Source organism: Chroicocephalus ridibundus, chromosome 17 (assembly GCF_963924245.1).
Source record: "Chroicocephalus ridibundus chromosome 17, bChrRid1.1, whole genome shotgun sequence".
NCBI classification, from domain to species: domain Eukaryota; kingdom Metazoa; phylum Chordata; class Aves; order Charadriiformes; family Laridae; genus Chroicocephalus; species Chroicocephalus ridibundus.
Window position 1 is genome coordinate 2,179,288 of NC_086300.1, and position 18,371 is coordinate 2,197,658.

The following is an 18,371-nucleotide window of genomic DNA, read 5'->3' on the forward strand; positions in this document are numbered from 1 at the left end:
TGCAGGGGGCAGAGCCGAGCGGCTCCGGGCCGCCGCCGCCTCCGCCTCCTTCCGTGTTCCGGTTCCTGCAGCCGCCGGGCAGGATGCCACCGGCCCCGGCCCCGGCCGCCCGCCCGCCGCCCGCCCAGGTGAGCACCGGGGGCCCGGCCCGGGTTGGGGGGGCTCCGGCTCCGCGCCCACCCCGCCACGGCTCCGCCGCCCCCCGCAGCCCGATCCGTCCCCCGCTGCTCCGGGGGGTGACACCTGCGCGGGGACACCGGGATCGGCTTTGCCGCCCCCCCCCCGCGCCTCGGCGGGGGCTGCAGGCGGAGGGGGCGGCTGGGGACCCCCGGGGGGCGCCGGTCCGGCCCCGCTGCCGGGAGGGGGAGTCAGTCCTGCAGCACCCAGGGGGTGCTCCCCTCGCTGCCAAGCTGGGCAGGGCTGGGGGGGGGGTCAGGGCTGCGGTGGGAGCCCCCCGGTCCCTTCCCCTCGGAGCAGGGGTGCGCGGTGCCGCAGTTATCGGTGCCGGGGCTTGACCATCCTGCCGGCGACATCACCGTCCCCATCCCTACAGCGGCGTCCGGGACACCCGGGTCCCCCGGCAGGTGCTGGCGAGGGCGGGGGGGGGGGCAGGGGAGGGGGAACTTTCCTGTGCCTCAGTTTCCCCTCCTGTTCTTGAGAAGGGCGAAGGGAACACTCAGCCGGGGGGAGCGTGGCAGGGTCGGGGTTTTTTGGGGGTCGTGTCCCAGCTCGGGGGCGCGGGGATGGACCCGGGGCTGATCCCGGTCTCTGTCCCCTGGGTCGCCCTCCCGGCTGCGCCTGCCGCGGGGTTGCCGTGTGGCACCGAGTCCATGGGGCAACGGGAGCCGGGCGGCAGGGCCGGACTCTGGACCCGCCAGGTGGAGGTGAGATAAGGCTGGATGGGTTGATGGCTCCGTCTCACACAGAAGCTTCTGGGTCCCGGCCGCAGTCACATGCCGGGCTCTCGGGGGGCAGCAGGGTCCCCCCCACCCCGTGTCCCCTCCAGGGAAGGGATGAGGGTGTCTGTCAGGGCAGGAAACGCGTGGGCAGGGTGGGTGATCCCTCCCTGATGTGGCCTCCCCTCCTCGCAGTGGCTCCCACCGCCCGGGCTGTGACGGCCGAGCTCGGACCCCCAGCCCCGCAGCGCAGACAGGAGGGGGGGCTTGGCCCAGCCCCCTCTGCTCGCCAGCCATGGGCAGCCACGAGAAGGACCCGTCCTCTCCGAAAAGGGCCCTGTCGCGTTCCAACAGCACCGTGTCTTCCAAGCACAGCAGCATTCAGCAGGTCGGGGGGGCTCTGGGCTGGGGGAAGGGGGGCTCAGCGGGATCCCAGTGGTGCACCCAAGCTGGACTGGGGGTGCCATGGGGCCTCGGGGGGCTGCGCCCCACTTTGAGAAGGGGGATACGGGGATACAGAGATGCTCCATCCCCTGGGAGGTACCGAGTGTCCCTGCCTGGGGACAAGGTGGGGAGCACCCCGGCTGCCCCCGGTGCCAAGGGACCCCCGTGCTGACCCCCATCCCTGCAGGGCTCGGAGAGCTGGGAGGTGGTGGAGGAGCCGCGCGCACGGGGCAGCCCGGGCCAGCAGCCGCAGCGGCACGAGGGCTACCTGCTCAAGAAGAGGAAATGGCCCCTGAAGGGCTGGCACAAGGTAACGGGGCAGAGCTGGCACCGGGAGCCGTCCCCTGGCCACACGGGCGCCATCCCTGGGGTGATTTGGGCCCCTGGATAAAGGGGCTGCGGGGACCAGTCTCTGCTCCCCAAAACAACCGTCCCTCTCTGTCCCCAGAGGTACTTTGTGCTGGAAAACGGCATCCTGAAATATGCCACCACGCGCCAGGACGTGAGTGTGGGGCTGAGCTGCGTCCGTGGGGCTGGGCTGCGTCCGTGCAGCTTCCCCAAGGGCTCGGGGTGGGGGAGACCCCATGGCCCCCATGAAGAAGGGGGTCTTCCTCCTGACGGGGGTCCCTGGGCTCCCCCAGGTCCTCAAGGGCAAACTGCACGGAGCCATCGACATCCGTCAGTCCGTCATGTCCATCAACAAGAAGGCGCAGCGGGTCGACCTGGACACGGAGGAGAACATTTACCACCTCAAGGTGCTAGTGGGGGCTGGAGCCGGGGCTGGGGGCTTCGGGTGTCCCCCACCCGGGTCTCCCCCCTGACTCCATCCAACTTGCCCCTGTCCCGCAGATCAAGTCCCCGGAGCTCTTTGCCAGCTGGGTGAGCAGCCTCTGCTCCCATCACCAGGGCGAGGGGCCCAAGCCCGGCCCCCGGGGGTGTCCCGTGGGGCGGACCCCCACCAACGCGCAGGTGGGTGACACCTCGGGGTGGAGACGTGAGGCGGCACCCAGGTGATGGGCTCCCGACGGCAGCCCCGGCCGTGCCCCTTCTCCCCTGCTGCAGGGCCCGTGGACGCGGATCCTGCCCTCGGGCAGTGCCCCTGCCCTCTCCACCCTCGCCAGCTCCCGCGACAAGGTGAACGCCTGGCTGAAGGACAGTGAGGGGCTGGAGCGCTGCTCGGCCGGTGAGCGGGGCTGGAGGGGACGCACGGGGTCGGGGTCGGGCAGGGGGGGATGCCCCGTCCCCCATCCCTGACTCCGTGCCTGTGGCAGAGCTGTCGGAGTGCCAGGCGAAGCTGCAGGAGCTGACGGGCATGTTGCAGAGCCTGGAGGCCCTGCACCGCATCCCCTCAGCCCCCCTCATCTCCGGCAGCCAGGTGAGCGTCGGGCGCGGGGCTGAGCATCGCCCAGCGTGGAAACCCCCCTCTTCCCGGGGAGGGTCCAGCTCCAGCCCCCCCTCCTTTCCCTCGCAGCCCTCGGCTACCGCGGAGAGGCCCAAGAAAGGCAGGAGGAGCACCAAGATCTGGTGCACCCAGAGCTTCGCCAAGGATGACACCATCGGCCGGGTGAGGGGGAGCGGGAGTCCCACAGAGCTCTGGAGCCATCACTGGGGGATGGAGCCCCCCAGGGCCCTGCTGACCCCAACGTGTGTCCCCCTCCAAGGTGGGCCGCCTGCACGGCTCCGTCCCCAACCTCTCACGCTACCTGGAGCCGTCCCAGAGCCAGCTGCCCTTCAGCCTCCCCCCCGAGTACAGCCAGCTGCAGCGGAGCTTCTGGGTCCTGGCCCAGAAAGGTGGGATGGGGGGGGGATGCTGAGCCCTGCCGGGGGTCCCGGCGGTGGCGGGGCGGGTGTGGGATGCCGTGCCGCAGCCTGACCCCCCGCCCGTGTCTGCCGACAGTGCATGGCTCGCTCAGCAGCGTGGTGGCCGCGCTGATGGCCGAGAGGGCCCGTCTGGAGGAGATGCGGCAAGCGCTGGATCGCCGGCGCTCGGCCCCGCGCCCGGGGCGGGTCGGCAACACCGGGGTGAGGGATCTCGGGGGGGCTGGGCAGGGCTGCCCCCGGCTTTGGGTCCCGGCAGAGCCCGAGGGTTGTGGCTGCTGGGGTGCCGTTGGGTGCAGCGAGTTGGCAGGGTCTCAGCCTGGTGCTGGGTGCCTGGGCAGCAGCAGGGTGAATCCCCCCCCTCTGTCACCCCCACGCTGGCTGGAGGGGACAGGCTGGGGGGGGGGGACCCGGCTCAGACTCCCCCTGCCTCCGCAGGCCGCCTTGCGCCGCTTCCACTCCCTCTCCGTCTCCTCCGACACCACCCTGGATTCCTTCGCCTCGCTGCATCCTGACGAGGTCGGGGGGGGGGCCGGCATGGGGTGGGGGGTGCGGGTGACACCCCCAGGGCGGCGGGCTGAGGCGGTGGCTGTCCCCGCAGCCGGACGCGTTGCCGGCCAAGGGCCGGGAGCAGCAGCTCTCCAACCGCAGCATCGTCTCGCTGGCCGACTCGCACACCGAGTTCTTCGACGCTTGCGAGGTCTTCCTCTCCGCCAGCTCCTCGGAGAATGAGGTGGGGGGGTCTTCAGGGGGCAGGGGCGGGCCGGGGGGGAGCAAGGATCTAATGGCATGGGGGGTCTCTGCAGACCCCCCCCCCTGCTGTGGGTATGTTGTGGGTTCAACTCTCCCTTCTCTCTCCCCCGTCCCCTCCCCGTTAGCCGGCCCGGGAGCCACCCCCCCAGCTCCCCACGCCCCCCCTGCTCCCCACGCCCCCCCCAGCCCCTGCAGCCCCCCGCAGCTCCCCCATTCCGGGTGCTCGGGGTGTCCGCAGTCTCTGAGCCGGGTGGTGGGGGCCGGGTGCTGCCGGTGCCCCCCCTGCCCCCGCTCCCCCCTCCTGCAGTCCCACTGGTACCCACCACCCCCTCCCCGTCCTGCCCCCCCCCGCCCCAACCCATCCCAAGTACCCGACTCTCGTCCCATCCTCCCGGGGGGGCCCTGCCCGGTACAGCCCCTCCTTCCCCCCCCCGGTGGGGTAACCCCTAGACTCCCCACCCCCCACCCTGCCCCGACTCGCCCCCCCGAAGCCGCCGACGGTCCCCTGCGCCTCCCCAGCCCTCGGACGACGAGTCGTGCATCAGCGAGGCCACCACCAGCGCCTGCGAGGACACGGCCGAGCCGGGGGGGCCGGGCCGCCCCCCGACAGGTACGGAGAGGGGAACACGGGGGGGGGGGGCACGAAAGGGGGAAGCGGGGGGTGCGGCTTGGCCCCACCGCCCGGTGCCCGGCAGGAGCGGAGGGTCCGGGGCTGCCCGTGGAACCGGCGCCGCTGGAGCTGCCGGGGCCGGACCCGCGGCGGCGGAGCTGCCTGCCCGCCCCCCCGGCGCCCCCGGGGGACGTGAGCCTGTGGGGGCTGCTGCGGAGCAGCGTGGGCAAGGACCTGTCGCGGGTGGCGCTGCCCGTGCACCTCAACGAGCCGCTCAACACGCTGCAGCGGCTCTGCGAGGAGCTGGAGTACAGCGCGCTGCTGGACCGCGCCAGCCGCGCCCGCGACCCCCGCCAGCGACTGGTGAGGGGGGGGGGGCCGGGATGGGGGGGGTGGGGGGGGGTCAGGGACAACGGGAGGGCTCGGGGGTCAAGGGGGTTCGGGGGACTTCGGGGGCACGGGGGACTTTGGGGGCAGAGGGGACACAGAGGGACGTGGGGGACTTGGAGAGTTGGAGTATTTGGGAGGGTTCAGGGGTCGGGGGAGCCGGGGGGACAAGGGGGCTCAGCGTGGTCGAGGGCCCGGGGGACACAGAGGGTTACAAAGGATTTGGGGAGTTCGAGGTTTTAGGGGCTCAGGGGACAAAGGGGCTCAGGGGACCGGAGGGACTTCGGGGGCACGGGGTGGTCAGGGGCTTGGGAGACAGAGGGATACGAAGGATTTGGGGAGTTTGCGGATTTAGGGGGCTTGGGGGCAGGGGGAGCTTGGGGGACAAGGGGGCTCAGGGGACATGAGGGACTTCAGGGGCATGGAGTGGTCGAGGGCACAGGGGACATGGGGGACACGGGGCCTTGGGAGACGTTGGGGACAGGGAGGGCACAGGGTGGCCAACACGGGGCTCAGGGGCACGGGTAGCTCAGGGGACACAGAGGGTACTTGGGGGGACATGGAGGGACTTGGGGAGTTCGAAGATTGGGGGTGTCAAGGGACGCGGGGGACTTGAGGCTAAGGGGGGACACCAGAGGTCGGGGGACATGGGGGACATGGGGGACACGCATAATGGGCGTGGCCGAGGGAAAACACACCCCCCCTCCCCGGGGGGAGGGCTCGGTAGGCACCCTGCCCGCGGTGCGGTGGCAGCGGTGCGGTGTCAGCAGCGCGGTGGCTGCGGTGACAGGTCTACGTGGCCGCCTTCGCCGTGTCCGCCTACGCCTCCACCTACTACCGGGCGGGCAGCAAACCCTTCAACCCGGTGCTGGGCGAGACCTACGAGTGCGTGCGGCCCGACCGCGGCTTCCGCTTCATCAGCGAGCAGGTGGGGACGGGGACGAGGACAGGGAGCGGGGACAGAGCCGGACGGGGCGGTGGCATGTCCCCCTTCTTCCTCCCTCCAGGTGTGCCACCACCCACCCATCTCCGCCTGCCACGCCGAGTCTGACAACTTCATCTTCTGGCAAGGTGTGTGCTGAGGAGGGTGGGGGGACAGATAAGGGGGCCGGGGAGGGGGGGGGGGTTAACCTCCTCCTGTCCCCCCCCTCCCAGACATGAGGTGGAAGAACAAATTTTGGGGCAAGTCCCTGGAGATCGTCCCCGTGGGCACAGTCAACGTCCAGCTGCCCAGGTGAGCCCCCGGCAGGTCCGTGTGTGTCGTCGTCCGTCCCCCCCCCCGCCCCGCGGTGCCGCCCTGCCCGCGCTCGCCAGCCCACGCTGAGGCGGTGCCCGCAGGACCGGGGACCACTTCGAGTGGAACAAGGTGACGACCTGCATCCACAACGTCCTCAGCGGCCCCCGCTGGATCGAGCACTACGGGGAGGTGCTGATCCGCAACACCCGCGACGCCTCCTACCACTGCAAGATCACCTTCTGCAAGGTGTGCCCTGCCACGCCCTGCCACACCCAGCACACCCCGCCCTGCCGTACCCTGCCCCACCTCCACCTATCGCAGCCCCTTCCCTGCCCCCTGCCCCGCCTTGGCCCCGCCCTTCTGCCCCCGCGCTCCGCCCACCCCATGGCCCCACCCTTCCTCGTGCCCCTGACCCCGCCCCTTTGACTGACCCCGCCCCTTCATTCATCTAAAGGGTAGTGTTGCCCCGCCCCTTGCCTCGCCCCACCCTTTCCCAGTAGCCCCGCCCTTTTCCCAGTGGTCCCTCCCCCAAGTGTCCCACCCTTTCCCAGTGGCTCCTCCCCTCAGCGCCCCACACTTTCCTAAATAGCCCTGCCCCTCACTCAGGACCCCGCCCTTTCCCAGTAGCCCCGCCCCTCAGGGCCCCACCCTTTGCCAGTGGTCCCACCCTTTCCCACTGACCCCACCCTTTCCCAGTAGCCCCTCCCTCAGGACCCCCCTCTTTCCCAGTAGCCCCGCCCCTCAGGGCCCCACCCTTCCCCAGTGACCACACCCTCTCCCACCGGCCCCCCCCCTCCGGCCCCCCCCCGCCCAGCCCCGCTGTGGCCGCAGGCGCGGTACTGGGGCGCGGGGGCCAACGAGGTGCAGGGGGCCGTGCTGAGCCGCAGCGGGACGGTGGTGGAGCGTCTGGCCGGCAAGTGGCACGAGGGGCTGCACCGTGGGCCCCCCCCGGGCCAGTGCATCTGGAGAGCCAGTAAGGACCTGGGTAGGGGGGGCCATGTCCTGGGGGGGGGGGGGGGGGGGGGGGGGGGGGATACCCCACCCTGGGGGCGCCACCGGGGGTGGGGGGGGTCTCAGCGCTGTGCAATCCCCGGCAGACCCCATGCCCCGCGACCACGAGAGGAATTACGGCTTCACCCAGTTCGCCCTGGAGCTGAACGAGCTCACGCCCGAGCTGCGGCGCGTCCTGCCCTCCACCGACACCCGCCTGCGCCCCGACCAGCGGTGAGCAGCACCACGGCGTCTGGGGGGGGGGGGGGGGGGGGCGAGGGGAGGGGAGCTGAGGCCGCCCAGCTCGTTACAGCGATGTCCACCCCCTCCGCCGCCCCCAGGTACCTGGAGGAAGGCAACGTGCCGGCGGCCGAGACGCAGAAGCGGCAGATCGAGCAGCTGCAGCGCGACCGGCGCCGGGTCATGGAGGAGAACAACATCACCCACCAGGCTCGCTTCTTCAGGTCCGGGGAGAGGGGGGGGCTTGAATACAGGGCCCAGGGGCACCACCAGGGATGCAGGGAGACGCCCTGGGGGTCTTGATGGCCCCCCAGCTGTGACACCCACCCCCCCCATCCCCATCCCCAGGCGGCTGACGGACGCCAACGGCAAGGAGTCGTGGGTGACCAACAACACCTACTGGAAGCTGCGCCTGGACCCCGGCTTCGCCCACCTGGACAGTGCCGTTCTCTGGTAGCGACTCCCCCCCGTGGGGTGCTGAGGCCCCCCCCCAGCTCATCACAGCAGTGGTGGATGGCAGTGGGGCTGGTCCCCCCAGCCCTGGCGGTGCAATGCCCCCCCCTCAGCCGTTTTGCCGGTGTTTAAGGAAAACTGTGATACAAAAGCGGGGGGCACAGGCAGTGCCTCCCCCCCACCCCCCCCGACCTGGGGCAGAGCCCTGGGGGCACAGGACGCCTGGGTTCCTGGCTCACTATGGGGAGGCACCGGGGGTCCCGGGGTGCCCGCGGGCGGGCAGACCCCCCCAGCCCCCCAAGCTGTGCGCGGGGGCTGCTCTAATAAAGGCTGCAAAGAGCTGGGGTGTGCAGAAATCTTCCTTCCCACCCCGGCCCGGGGAGGGGGGCTCAGGTGCTCAGGACCCCACTCCCGGCCCAGGATGCCTGGGTCCCCCCAGTGAAGAGGGGGGGCACAAGTCCCTTCACACGCCCCCCCCCCCCGCCCTCCACCGGTGCCTCAGTTTCCCTCCCACATGCCCGCAGAGGAGAGCAAAGAGCCGTGCCCCACAGCGTCCCCTTTATTGCGAGATATGCTGCTGCCCCCGGCCCCACGCTGGGCACGCGGGGGGGGCTCAATAAATACTTCAGCATTAACCAACCCCCCCCACACTCTATAAACCACTGACAACAAAAAAAACCCACCACCTCCACCCCCCCCCCCAGCCCGTCCCCTCCCTGCTTGCCCCCGCGGCCCCACTGGGGTGGCACCGGGGGCTGATTGTCTGGCTGCAGCCCCCCCCCGACCTCCGCTCAAGTCTTCCCAGGATTTGGGTGTTAAATAGGGCGGGGGCGGGGGGGGGAGGGCACACAGGACCCCTTGCACCCAGCTCCCGTGGCTTTGGGGTGCCCGGGGCGGGGGGGGGGTGTGTGTCTGAGCCCCCCCAGCACGGCTCAGTTGCCGTAGAAGCCGTAGTAGCCGCCGTCGGTGCCCGGGTCCTTGTCGTAGAGGTCGCCGTTGCGGGGAGGGGGGGAGCTCTCGGCGCTGGAGGGGTACGGGGACACCCGCCGCCGCTTGCACTCGTACAGCCCCGAGTCCGAGGAGTCGCCCGAGGTGGCGGCGGGGGGCTCGGGGGGGGGCCAGCCCTCCGCCTCCTTCCCCTTCTCCTCCCGGGGCTCCCGGTACCAGCCCAGAGCCCCCCCGGGGCTTCCCTTGGGGCCATATTGCCCGGGGCTCCAGCCCCCCGCCGCCCCGAACCCCCCCGGCCCCTCGGGGGGGTAGTAGGGCAGGGGGGGGTGGGAGGCAGGCGTCAGGGCGAAGGGCTTCACCCCGTAGGGCATCAGCTTGCCCCCCCCGTACCCCCCCTCGTAGCTGCCGTACTCCAGCCCCCCGACGGCGGGCGGCTGCTGGGGGGTGAAGTACCAGCGCGGGGGGTCCTTGGGGGGCAGGGGCAGCGGAGCCCCCCGCTCCCCCCCCCCGAAGAAGCGGCCGGGGGGCAGCGGGTACTGCTCGGGCAGGAAGGGCTGGAAGCGGGGAGCGGGCAGGAGCTGCTGGCAGCCGGGACCCTCCGGCGGAGAGGGGGTGAGGCGCTCGCCCTCCGAGGCCGCGTACATCCTGGGGGGGGGGGACGACAGGGCAGCAGTGGGGGGGATGCCCTCCTGCCGGCCTGGAGGCGGGGGGGCACCAGCGGGAGGGTGGGGGGGACACTCACGAGTCAAAGTTATCCCGAAATCCTTTGGCAAAGGGGTTGTGGTCGATCTTCAGCTGGGTGATCTGGGGGGAGGGACACGGAGCTGGGGGGGGGGAGGCTGGGGATGTTCCCCCCACCCCTCGAGCAGCCCCCCCGTCCTCGAGCAGCCCCCACCCCACCACAGTCCCCTGCCTGTCCTGGACCCCAGCACCCGCGGGGGGGCTCAGCCACAACCTCGGGGGGGGGGGTCAGGCTGTGCTGGGGGGGCGGAATAGGGTGATTGGTGATGGGATGCTGGGGGCGGGGGGAGCATTGCAGGGTGCTGAGGGGGTACTGGGGGGGCTACTGGGATGCTGGAGGGATTCAGGGGGAGGTACCGGGATGCTGAGGGGATGTCGGGGGCGGGGGTACCAGGGGTTGTGGAGATTCTGTGGACAGGGGTGTTGGCAGCTGGGGGGGGGGGGCTGGGGGGATGCCACTGGGGTTTCCCTGATGCTGGGGACCTTAGAGCGTGCTGGGGGGGGTCACCAGGGGCTGCTCGGGGGGGGTATCGGGGTTGCTGTGATGCTGGGGCAATACCGGGGTGTATCAGTGGTTTCTGTGGCCCTGGGGGGATGCCGGGGGGCTCGCTGGGGTTCCTCTGCTGCTGGGGGGGGGTGGTTGGGGGGGGTACCCCCATGCTAGGGACCGGGGCGGGGGGGGTGGTGGTGTGTGTGTCTCGTACTCACGTCGGCGTTCTGGTAGGCTGTGACGGCGATGAACTGGGTCTCGGGGAAGACGAAGGTGTGGGTGTGCGGGGAGGGGTACGCCTCCTCGCCCTCCCCCTCCTTCACCTCCGTCACATGCAGCCGGGGCTGGTACTTGTGCAGCGACTGCAGCACGATCATCTGGGGGAGGCGGGGGGGGTGGGGTGGGTGGGGGGGAGCAGCGTGCGGTCAAGGGGTGGCCACGGAGGAACCCGGCCTGGCCCGGCGTGACGGTGGGAGCCATACCTGGCCGACGTTGTTGGATGCGCCCTTGTTGTTGGTGAGCTTCAGCTTCCCGAAGGAGACCTCCTGCCGCATCCAGTGGGCGCCCGTGTTGGGCGAGTCGGGGTGCAGGTAGAGGCGGTTCCCTGGGGAAAGACGGAGAGGGGGGGGGCAGCAGGGATGGGGTTACCACCCCGCCCAGCACTGCCAGGAGGAGGAGGAGGAGGAAGGGGATGATGGGGGGGGGGGGGCCATACCTGGCATGTTGCCCTCGGCTTTCCCGCACTGCACCCACTTGCCGCCCTGGTAGCGCCAGTGATGCTGGTCCACCAGCACCACGTCCACGCAGACGCTGTAGTGGGCCACGGGGTTGAGCCCCGAGAGGTTGAAGCTGAGGAACGGGAACATGCGCCTGGGGAGGGGACAGAGGCGCAGGCACTGTCACCACCCAGCCCCCCCACCCCACCCCCCGGCTCAACCCCTGCCTCGAGGGGCTGCGGGGTGAGGGGGGGGGAGGTTGGTTCTACCTCCCAGAGCAGTCATGGGGAAACTGAGGCAGCGTGATGCCCGGCCCCCTCATGCCCGGCTGGGTGCCCGTGAGGAGCTGACTGACCCCAGCAGCTGGGGGATGCTCTCGGGGCCGATCCCCCCCCCACACCGGCATCTTCCTCCCCCTCCCCAAGCACCTTCCGGATCGGAAACCAACACCGCTGCTATTTCAGGCTGGGCGCCAGCCTGCGCCAAGGGCAGGAAGGGGACGGGACGGGACGGCCGGGGGTGACACTGCGGCCCCAGGGCTGCAGCTGTGGCACCCCCCCACCATGGGGCTGCACCCTGCTGTCCCCCCGCACCCACGGGGGACCCCAAATCCCAGCCCTGGGGTGGGAGATCTGACACCTTCCCCTCCAAGTTCGGTCCCTCCTTTTCCATCACGGGCCCCAGCAGCCCCAGTTGCCAGCCTGGGTTTGCAGCAGGGGTCGGGGTCGCTGGTTTAGCCCCCCCCCCCCATGGCAGAGCTCAGCTCTTCAACCGCGTCACTTTGGCGTCCGCTGGAGTTTTGGCTTTTGGTGGCCGGAGCTGGAAACCAGCCCCAGCACCGGCCCCCACCTGCCTTAACAAGCCATCGCCGGCGGGGAGCAGGACAGAGCCCCCCCTGCCAGACCGACATGGGGGGCACGGAGGGCCCTCAGCCCTCCCGCCAGCTTTGCCTGGGTGCGATACACATGGGGTGATGGGGAAATTCATCCTCCCCCCACCGGGGGAAGAGGGCTGGGGGGGCTGCAGCCCCGCACGCCCCCGGCCCCCTCCCTCTCTCCTCCCCTCTTCCTCCCTCGGGCTGTGCCGCTTCCCGTCTGCCAGTACCTGGTGGGTGAGGGTGGGGGGCGGCCGGTGGCGAGGGGGGGCTGGTTTCACACCCCCACCCCCCCCCCCATTTCCTCAAAGCGCTGGCGTTTCTCATAAAGCGGGTGCCAGGGATTCTCCGAAAGGCCCTATAAAGCCTTGCCTGGCCGAGGGGTCCCGTGTGGGGCTGGGGGGGGGGGCTTCCACCTCCCCCTGTGCCAGGAGGGAGCCCAGGCGTCCGGGGAGGGTGGGCTGCTCCCGGGAGCCGACCTCAGCCCAGCATCATCCCTGCAGGAGTCAGGGATGGAGCCAGCCGTGAGATTCACCCCTGGCAGGGGGGTGGTGGTGTTGGGGGGGTTATTTTGCCTGCCCTGGCAGCTCCTGCCCCCGCCCCAGCGCACCAGGGCTTCCCACCAGCCCCAAGGCAGAGACCTGTGAGCTCACGACAGGGATGGCACGAGGCTCCGAGGGGGCTGCTGCACCCAGGAGCCCAGCCGAGCCCCCCCTCCCGTGTCACCGTCCTGCCCCCGCGCACCAGCCGGGGGGGGACAAAACATGGGTGAGGAGTAAAGCGAGGGGCTGGGGCCCGGAGCGCACGCAGCCCCGGGTGCCGGGGCAGGACGGTGGGGGCTCGGCCGCGGCCCCGGCAGGAAGCACGGCTCGGGCAGTGCCACGGCAGCCGGGGAGCGGCATGCAAAGAGCGGTGGAAAGAGCACGCACAGCCTGCGCCGGGCGCCGCTGACTCAAAATTGCCCTTGCAAGAGGTTGGGGCGGGGGGGGGGGGCGGGGAAGAAAAAGAAGAAAAAGAAATAGAAAAAGAAAGAAAGCAGCGCTCGTGGCCAGGAGCTGCGCACGTGCTTCCCGAGGCCGGGACGGACGGTGGCCCCGAGCATCCCGGGTACCCTGAGGGTCCCGCTGAGCCCTCGCAGGCCCTGTCTCGCCACTTATGTGTCGAAAACGGGCGGCCCCCGGGGCTCAGCTCTCCCCCGGAGACGCAGCCGTGGCGGGGGACGGTGGTTCCTGCCACTGATAAAAATTGCGGCCACATCAAAGGGCGGCAGCGAGGGGCTGCGCTGCCTGCGAGCCCCCGCCGAGCTCTGGCAGGGCGCTTCCTCGCCGTGCCGCCGCTGCGCTCCGGCTGCCAAAGCCCTCGCCACCACCGGCACCGGCTCCCGGCACACCAGTGAGCCGGGGCGATGGCTGTCCCCGCGGCGAGCAGCCAGGCCGGGTGTTGCACCAGCGCCGAGCTCGCTGCGAGGAGCGGGGAGGAAGAAAACAGCCTTTTTCTTTTTTTTTTTTTTTTTTGCTTTGGTTTTTTTTGGGGTTTTTGTTTTTTTTTTCTTTTTTGCACCTTGCTTGCTCCGACACCGCCAGTTCCCCGGCTCCCAGAGCCTCGCGCTGCCGGCGGAGCGGAGAGAGAGAGAGTTAGAGCTCAAACGCTGCGGCGATGCAAACCGCAGGGCTCGGCCGGGGCACGGGAGGGTGGGGGTAAGACCCGAAACGGTACGTGCCTCGCGTTTATTTTTAAATCCCCCAATGCTCGAGCTCCCGGGGCCGCCGCTCGGGCAAGGACTCGCTTCCCCTGGGTATGGCCGCTGCGGTTTGGGAGGTGCCGTGGTGGGGTACAGGGTGCCCCGGCCAGCTCACCCCCCCACACACACCCCCTGCACCCCAAAAGCCGCCGGGCACCTCTAGTTTCTCTCCCTTCGCACGTTGCTGGGGCTGTAGAAGGGGCTCACGGCTCCCAGGCTGCCCCGAAGCTTGTCCCCACATGAACCCCTCGACGCGGGGAGGGGACAGGGCGTGTGGCCATGGGGACACGGGGAGCTGGGGGCACATCAGCACATCCAGGGGACATGAGTGTCAAGAGGACGTTAGGTGACACGGGACATTGGGGTCATGGGGACACAGGGAGCAGGGACAGGGGGTGCAGGATGAACCCAGGCTGAAGAGGAATCTGGGGGCCAGCTGCCTGCAAACCTGCCTGGGGTGAGGAGCGCAACACCCTCCCGGCCAGTGGTGCCCCCCCTGCCCAGCCCTGCCTGCACCCCCGGCAGCGCACGGGGGGGCTGCTGGCTTCCTGAGCCGCCTCCTCTCTCGATGGCAGCCCAGCGCACCCCAGCCCCAGCGGCCGCAAGAACCGCGGCCGCGCGTGGGAGCCCGGCGCAGCCCCCAGCATGCAGGTGGAGCCTGGCGCAGCTGTATGGCACGGCTGCACCGCATGGCACGGTGACATGGCACAGCTGCATGGCACAGCACGGTGACATGGCACGGCTGCATGGCATGGCATGGCACCATGGCATGGCTGCATGGCACGGTGACATGGCATGGCTGCATGGCACGGTGACATGGCACGGCACGGCACCATGGCACGGCTGCATGGCATGGTGACATGGCACGGCTGCTCAGCATCGCATGGTGACATGGCATGGCTGCTCGGCACGGCACGGTGACATGGCACGGTTGCCTGGCACGGTGACATGGCATGGCTGCTTGGCGCGGCATGGTGACACAGCACAGCTGCTCGGCATGGCACGGTGACATGGCACAGCACAGTGTCATGGCACGGTGACATGGCGTGGCGCAGCACGGCGACACGGCGCGACTGCACAGCAATGTGTGGCACGGTGCTGCGTGGCTGCATTGCACAGCGGCGTGGTTGCACGGCTGCTCGGCGTGGCACGGTGACTTGGCTGCATGGCAATGCACGGCTGCATGGCGCTGCATGGCGCTGCGACACAGTGTGGCATAGGTGCGTGGCACCGCTACACGTCCGCACGGCACAGCACGGCTGCACCACTGCTTCCAGCCCCGCCGTGCCCCCCCGGCCCAGCCTGCAGGGAACGGTGGCTGCCAGCCCGGGCAAACCGTCCCCGAGTCCCCCCCAAAAAGACGAAGCCAGGCCTCGTGTTCCCCCAAATGCACGGCCGCCCCCTGCACCCCTCAGACCGAAGCCAACCCTCGCGTTTGCCAAATGCAAACCCAGCTCTTGTGTCCCCAAAGCTTTCCTGCCCCCCTCCAACGGCGACGCCAGCCCCTGTGGCCCCGCCAAGGGCAAAGCCATCCCCGGCGTCCTCTCCAAAGGCAATGCCATTGTGTCCCCAAATACAAAGCCAACCCCTCTGTCCCCCCAAAAAGGTGAAGCCAGCCCCAGCTTCGCAGCGCGCGCAGGAATTCCCCGGGCCCCTGGCAGCCAGGGCGATGGCGAGTCCTTGGGGGTTTCCGCAGAAATCCTGACCCGGCTGAACCCCGAGAGCCGCGGGAGGCGGAGGAGGGACGGGGACCTGCGTGGGAAACCAGCAGGAAATTCTTTTTGCTGGGGATGAGTGGGTAAGGGATGGTGTGGGACGGTGTGGGGCAGCAGGGAGGGCGCCAGCGGGGGTGAATCCCAGCGCCCGACTGGGTTTGTCCCAGTGCCGCCACCTCCCACCTGGCCTCAGCCCCTCTCTGCAGGGACACGGGGGGCTGCGCAGCACAGTGAGACATGGCACCCGTGCCACCAGCAGGACAGGACATGTCCCTTGCCCTGCCCCAGAGCCCCCCAGCCCGGTGGGTGCCTGCTTTGGGGCACATGTCCCCCTCCAGCCCCCGGCTCTGGGGTTTTTCCTGTGTCTCAGCAGTGCTGCAGCCCGGCCCTGCAGACAGATTTCTGCAACAAACCAGCTCGGGGTCGGGGGAAGCGGATGTTTTGTGGCTCTGAGCTTGACGTCTCCTTGGGTTGGGTTTGCTGTGAGCCCCTCCCGGCACAAAGCACAGCCCCCCCCCGGACCCCAGCCCCTCTGTGGAGCCACTGCAGGGGATGGACTGGGGAAAAGAGCCCCAAAATCGCCTGGTTTCAGGCTGGGAGCTGTCGGCAGAGCCCGGACGTGAAACTGGGCAAAGAGGACGGGATCAATCTCGAGCGGCACCCCGATTTCCAGACCCTCAGCACCAGATCCTGAGCCGCCCTGACGCAGCGGGGACGGGCACTGCCCCAGCACCGGCCACGGCGGCTGGGGAAGGAGAGGAGAAAAGCAACGGGGAGAATTTCAGCGGGTTCCTGTCGGACCTGAACGATGGCGGGCGAGAAACAACCAGTTGTGGGGCCCAACGCCTCTGCCACCCCCTCGGCCCATGCTGGGGACACGTCACCCCATCCGTGACGGTGCCTGTTTGCTGCCGAGCATCCCCAAGCCCGGCGGGGGGAGCAGGCCCAGGAACGGCTGTGGCAAACCAAGCGGCCCTAACGCGTTTAGACTTCCAACACATTAAGCAGGTTGGGCTCAGCATCGAAGTGACACCGTCTGTCTCGGCCGAGGGAGGGAAGGGGAGAGGGCAGGGAGCATCGCTGCCGGCAGCCCCAGCGCTGGGCAGAAAGAGCCCCCCTGGGCGGGGGGATGGCAGCGGGGGGGGGGGGGGGGGGTGTCTCTGCCAGCTGCCCCACACATAGCCCCGTCACCCCCTCACCATGGATTTTCAGGAGCCACGGCAGTCCCTGAGCCCGATCCGGAGCGGGCTGAACGCCGTGCCCAGCCCCACCACGTTCACACTCCCCTCCTCGGCCCTCCCAGAGACCTCGGGAGGTCTCCGATCCCACCGAGACCTCCCAGACTGCAGCCGGGGGTCCGGCTCCCGCCCCCTCCCCACATCACCCTGGTGTGGGGCCGAAGGACGGGCTCAGGGTGGGCACCAGCATTTCAGACTCCCCTTGTTCCAAGTCAGGGCGACTCCATGGCCCCCCAGGACCTTTATCACACCCAGCCCCCTCCAGACCAGGGGGCGTTGGCAGAGGTGGGGTGGACTTTAGCCCCCCACGTATCCCCCAACCCTGCCCCAGCCCCAGGAGCCCGCAGCCTGTGAACAGCCCGGGCGGGCGGCAGCATGGGGAGGACAGCAGGTGCCCAGCCGCAGTGTCACCAACGGCTGTTTCGGCAGCCAGGACGCTGCCGAAATGCTCCCCCTTCCCCGGGCACCCGGGGGGCACCCGGCCTCTGCCTGCCCCACAGAGCAGGGCGGGGGATTTCCATCCCGGAGGCAGGACAGCAAGCAGAGGGGGTGTCACCCACCCACCCGGGGTGCTCCTGGGGTGGCCGTGGCTGCTGGCCCCCTCCCGGGCCCCAGCAGGCACCCCCCTCTCACTACTTGTTGCAGCACCGAGCTCTGGATCCGGCCATGGGCCGAGGCCGGATAAACGCTGCCTCCAGCCCCCCCGCAACATCTCTGTGAGCTTCCTGGCACAACAAACCCTGCTCGGACACGGGAGGTCCGGATCCCTCCTCTCCCACCCTGACACGGGTGGGGACACCCCCCCAGACCCTCTTCTCCTTCCAACAAGCCTCAACGCACCTAAAAAACCAAGAGCTGGGGGGTCTGGTCTGCTTCGCTCCCCGACTTTTTTCCTTGCACACACAGGTGGACGTTGCCCCCAAAACCGCCAGGATGGGGATCCCCCCTTGCACAAACCCACCCCCCTTGCTGATGGGGACCCCCAGTCCCACACAAACACCCGCCCCCACGCATCTCCAGCCCTTTGGGAGGACGAGGCAGGGACCTCCAGCCCCTCACTGTACCGGCCACCCCCTGCCCACCCCGCAGCGTCCCCCCCGGCCTGTCCCGCACCCCTCTCTGCCAGCGTGCCCACCCCAGCACCCCCAGTGCCCCCTGCCCTGCCCGTATCTCTGCCTACACCGGACCCCCACCCGCTGCTCCCCGATGCCCACGCGGGTCCCGGTGCCCTGCCGGTCCCCTGCGCCGCTCCCCCCGCTCCCCCCCGGTGCCCCGGCTCACCTGCCCTGCTTGGTGATGATCATCTCGGTCTGGTGCTTGTGGAACTTGGCCCAGAGCGGGTAGTTGTTGAGCATCACCTGCACTTTACCGGCCGCCCGGTACCCGGGCAGGGCGCAGAGCGGCCCGGCGCGGGGGCACAGCGGGGCGGCGCCGGGGGGGTAAGCGCCCTCCGCACCCGCGTACAGCTCCGCGCCCGCGTAACCCTCCACCGCGTAACCCTCCACCGGGGCGGCGGCGGGAGGCGGCGGGGCCCGGTAAGGCGGGCACGGTCCCAGGAACCGGCCGCCGAAGCCGCCGGGAGTACCGTAAGGCAGCGAGGGGGCTCCCGGCTCCGGTCCCCCCCCATCACCGTAGTAGACGGCGGCGGCGTCCCGGGGGCCCGGCGGCTCCTTGGCGAAGCTGGCGGTGCCGCTGAGCATGGGGGCGGCGGGGCGGGGGGCTCCGGTGCCCGGCTCCAGCGCGCCCATGGACGGGGGCGGGGGGCACCGGCCCCGCTCAGCCGCTCATGGGGGCCCCGCCGGCGGCCCCGGGACCCGGAGCCGGGCGCGTTTCAACGGTGGCCGCTTCGCCGGGCTCCCGACGCCCCCTCCATGCCCGGCAGCCCCGGGGAGGGGGCGAGCCGGGGCGGCTCGGGGAAAGCCAAGGGGGAGGGAGGGCAAAAAAAAACAAACCCGAAAAAAAAAAAACCACCTCCAAACACGCGGAAAGCCCCCAAAAGTGCCGTCGGGGGATGGGGGGGTTGTAGATCGTCGGCGGCGATGGGGGGGAACGGGAGGCCGCCCTGCCCCGCTGCTGCCGG

General features: G+C 70.3%; 2 protein-coding genes across 4 annotated transcripts; one reads left to right on the plus strand and one right to left on the minus strand.

Moving 5' to 3' along the window:
• Positions 1-66: 66 nt before the first annotated feature.
• On the plus strand, positions 67-8,156 carry OSBPL7 (oxysterol binding protein like 7). Of its 3 annotated transcripts, none has more exons than XM_063354707.1 (23): positions 67-128; positions 1,092-1,284; positions 1,528-1,650; positions 1,789-1,842; positions 1,982-2,095; positions 2,190-2,309; positions 2,403-2,523; positions 2,612-2,715; positions 2,812-2,904; positions 3,002-3,131; positions 3,238-3,362; positions 3,597-3,677; positions 3,760-3,891; positions 4,431-4,521; positions 4,607-4,884; positions 5,699-5,836; positions 5,916-5,979; positions 6,064-6,142; positions 6,247-6,391; positions 6,977-7,118; positions 7,243-7,369; positions 7,477-7,599; positions 7,724-8,156. In XM_063354707.1, exons 2-23 carry the CDS (start codon positions 1,192-1,194, stop codon positions 7,830-7,832), a joined length of 2,586 nt encoding a protein of 861 aa, XP_063210777.1. In that variant the 5' UTR covers positions 67-128; positions 1,092-1,191; the 3' UTR covers positions 7,833-8,156. The 3 variants fall into 3 exon arrangements, with proteins under 3 accessions (XP_063210777.1, XP_063210779.1, XP_063210778.1); XM_063354709.1 differs by lacking the exon at positions 67-128 and adding an exon at positions 283-584; XM_063354708.1 differs by lacking the exon at positions 67-128 and adding an exon at positions 746-884.
• A 468-nt stretch (positions 8,157-8,624) lies between these two features.
• On the minus strand, positions 8,625-18,345 carry TBX21 (T-box transcription factor 21). Its single transcript, XM_063354459.1, has 6 exons — positions 17,573-18,345; positions 10,723-10,877; positions 10,490-10,611; positions 10,226-10,384; positions 9,519-9,580; positions 8,625-9,421 (listed from the first exon to the last, which is right to left on the minus strand). The coding sequence occupies exons 1-6, from the start codon at positions 18,037-18,039 to the stop codon at positions 8,761-8,763; spliced, it is 1,626 nt and encodes a 541-aa protein (XP_063210529.1). The 5' UTR covers positions 18,040-18,345; the 3' UTR covers positions 8,625-8,760.
• Between the last annotated feature and the right edge of the window lie 26 nt (positions 18,346-18,371).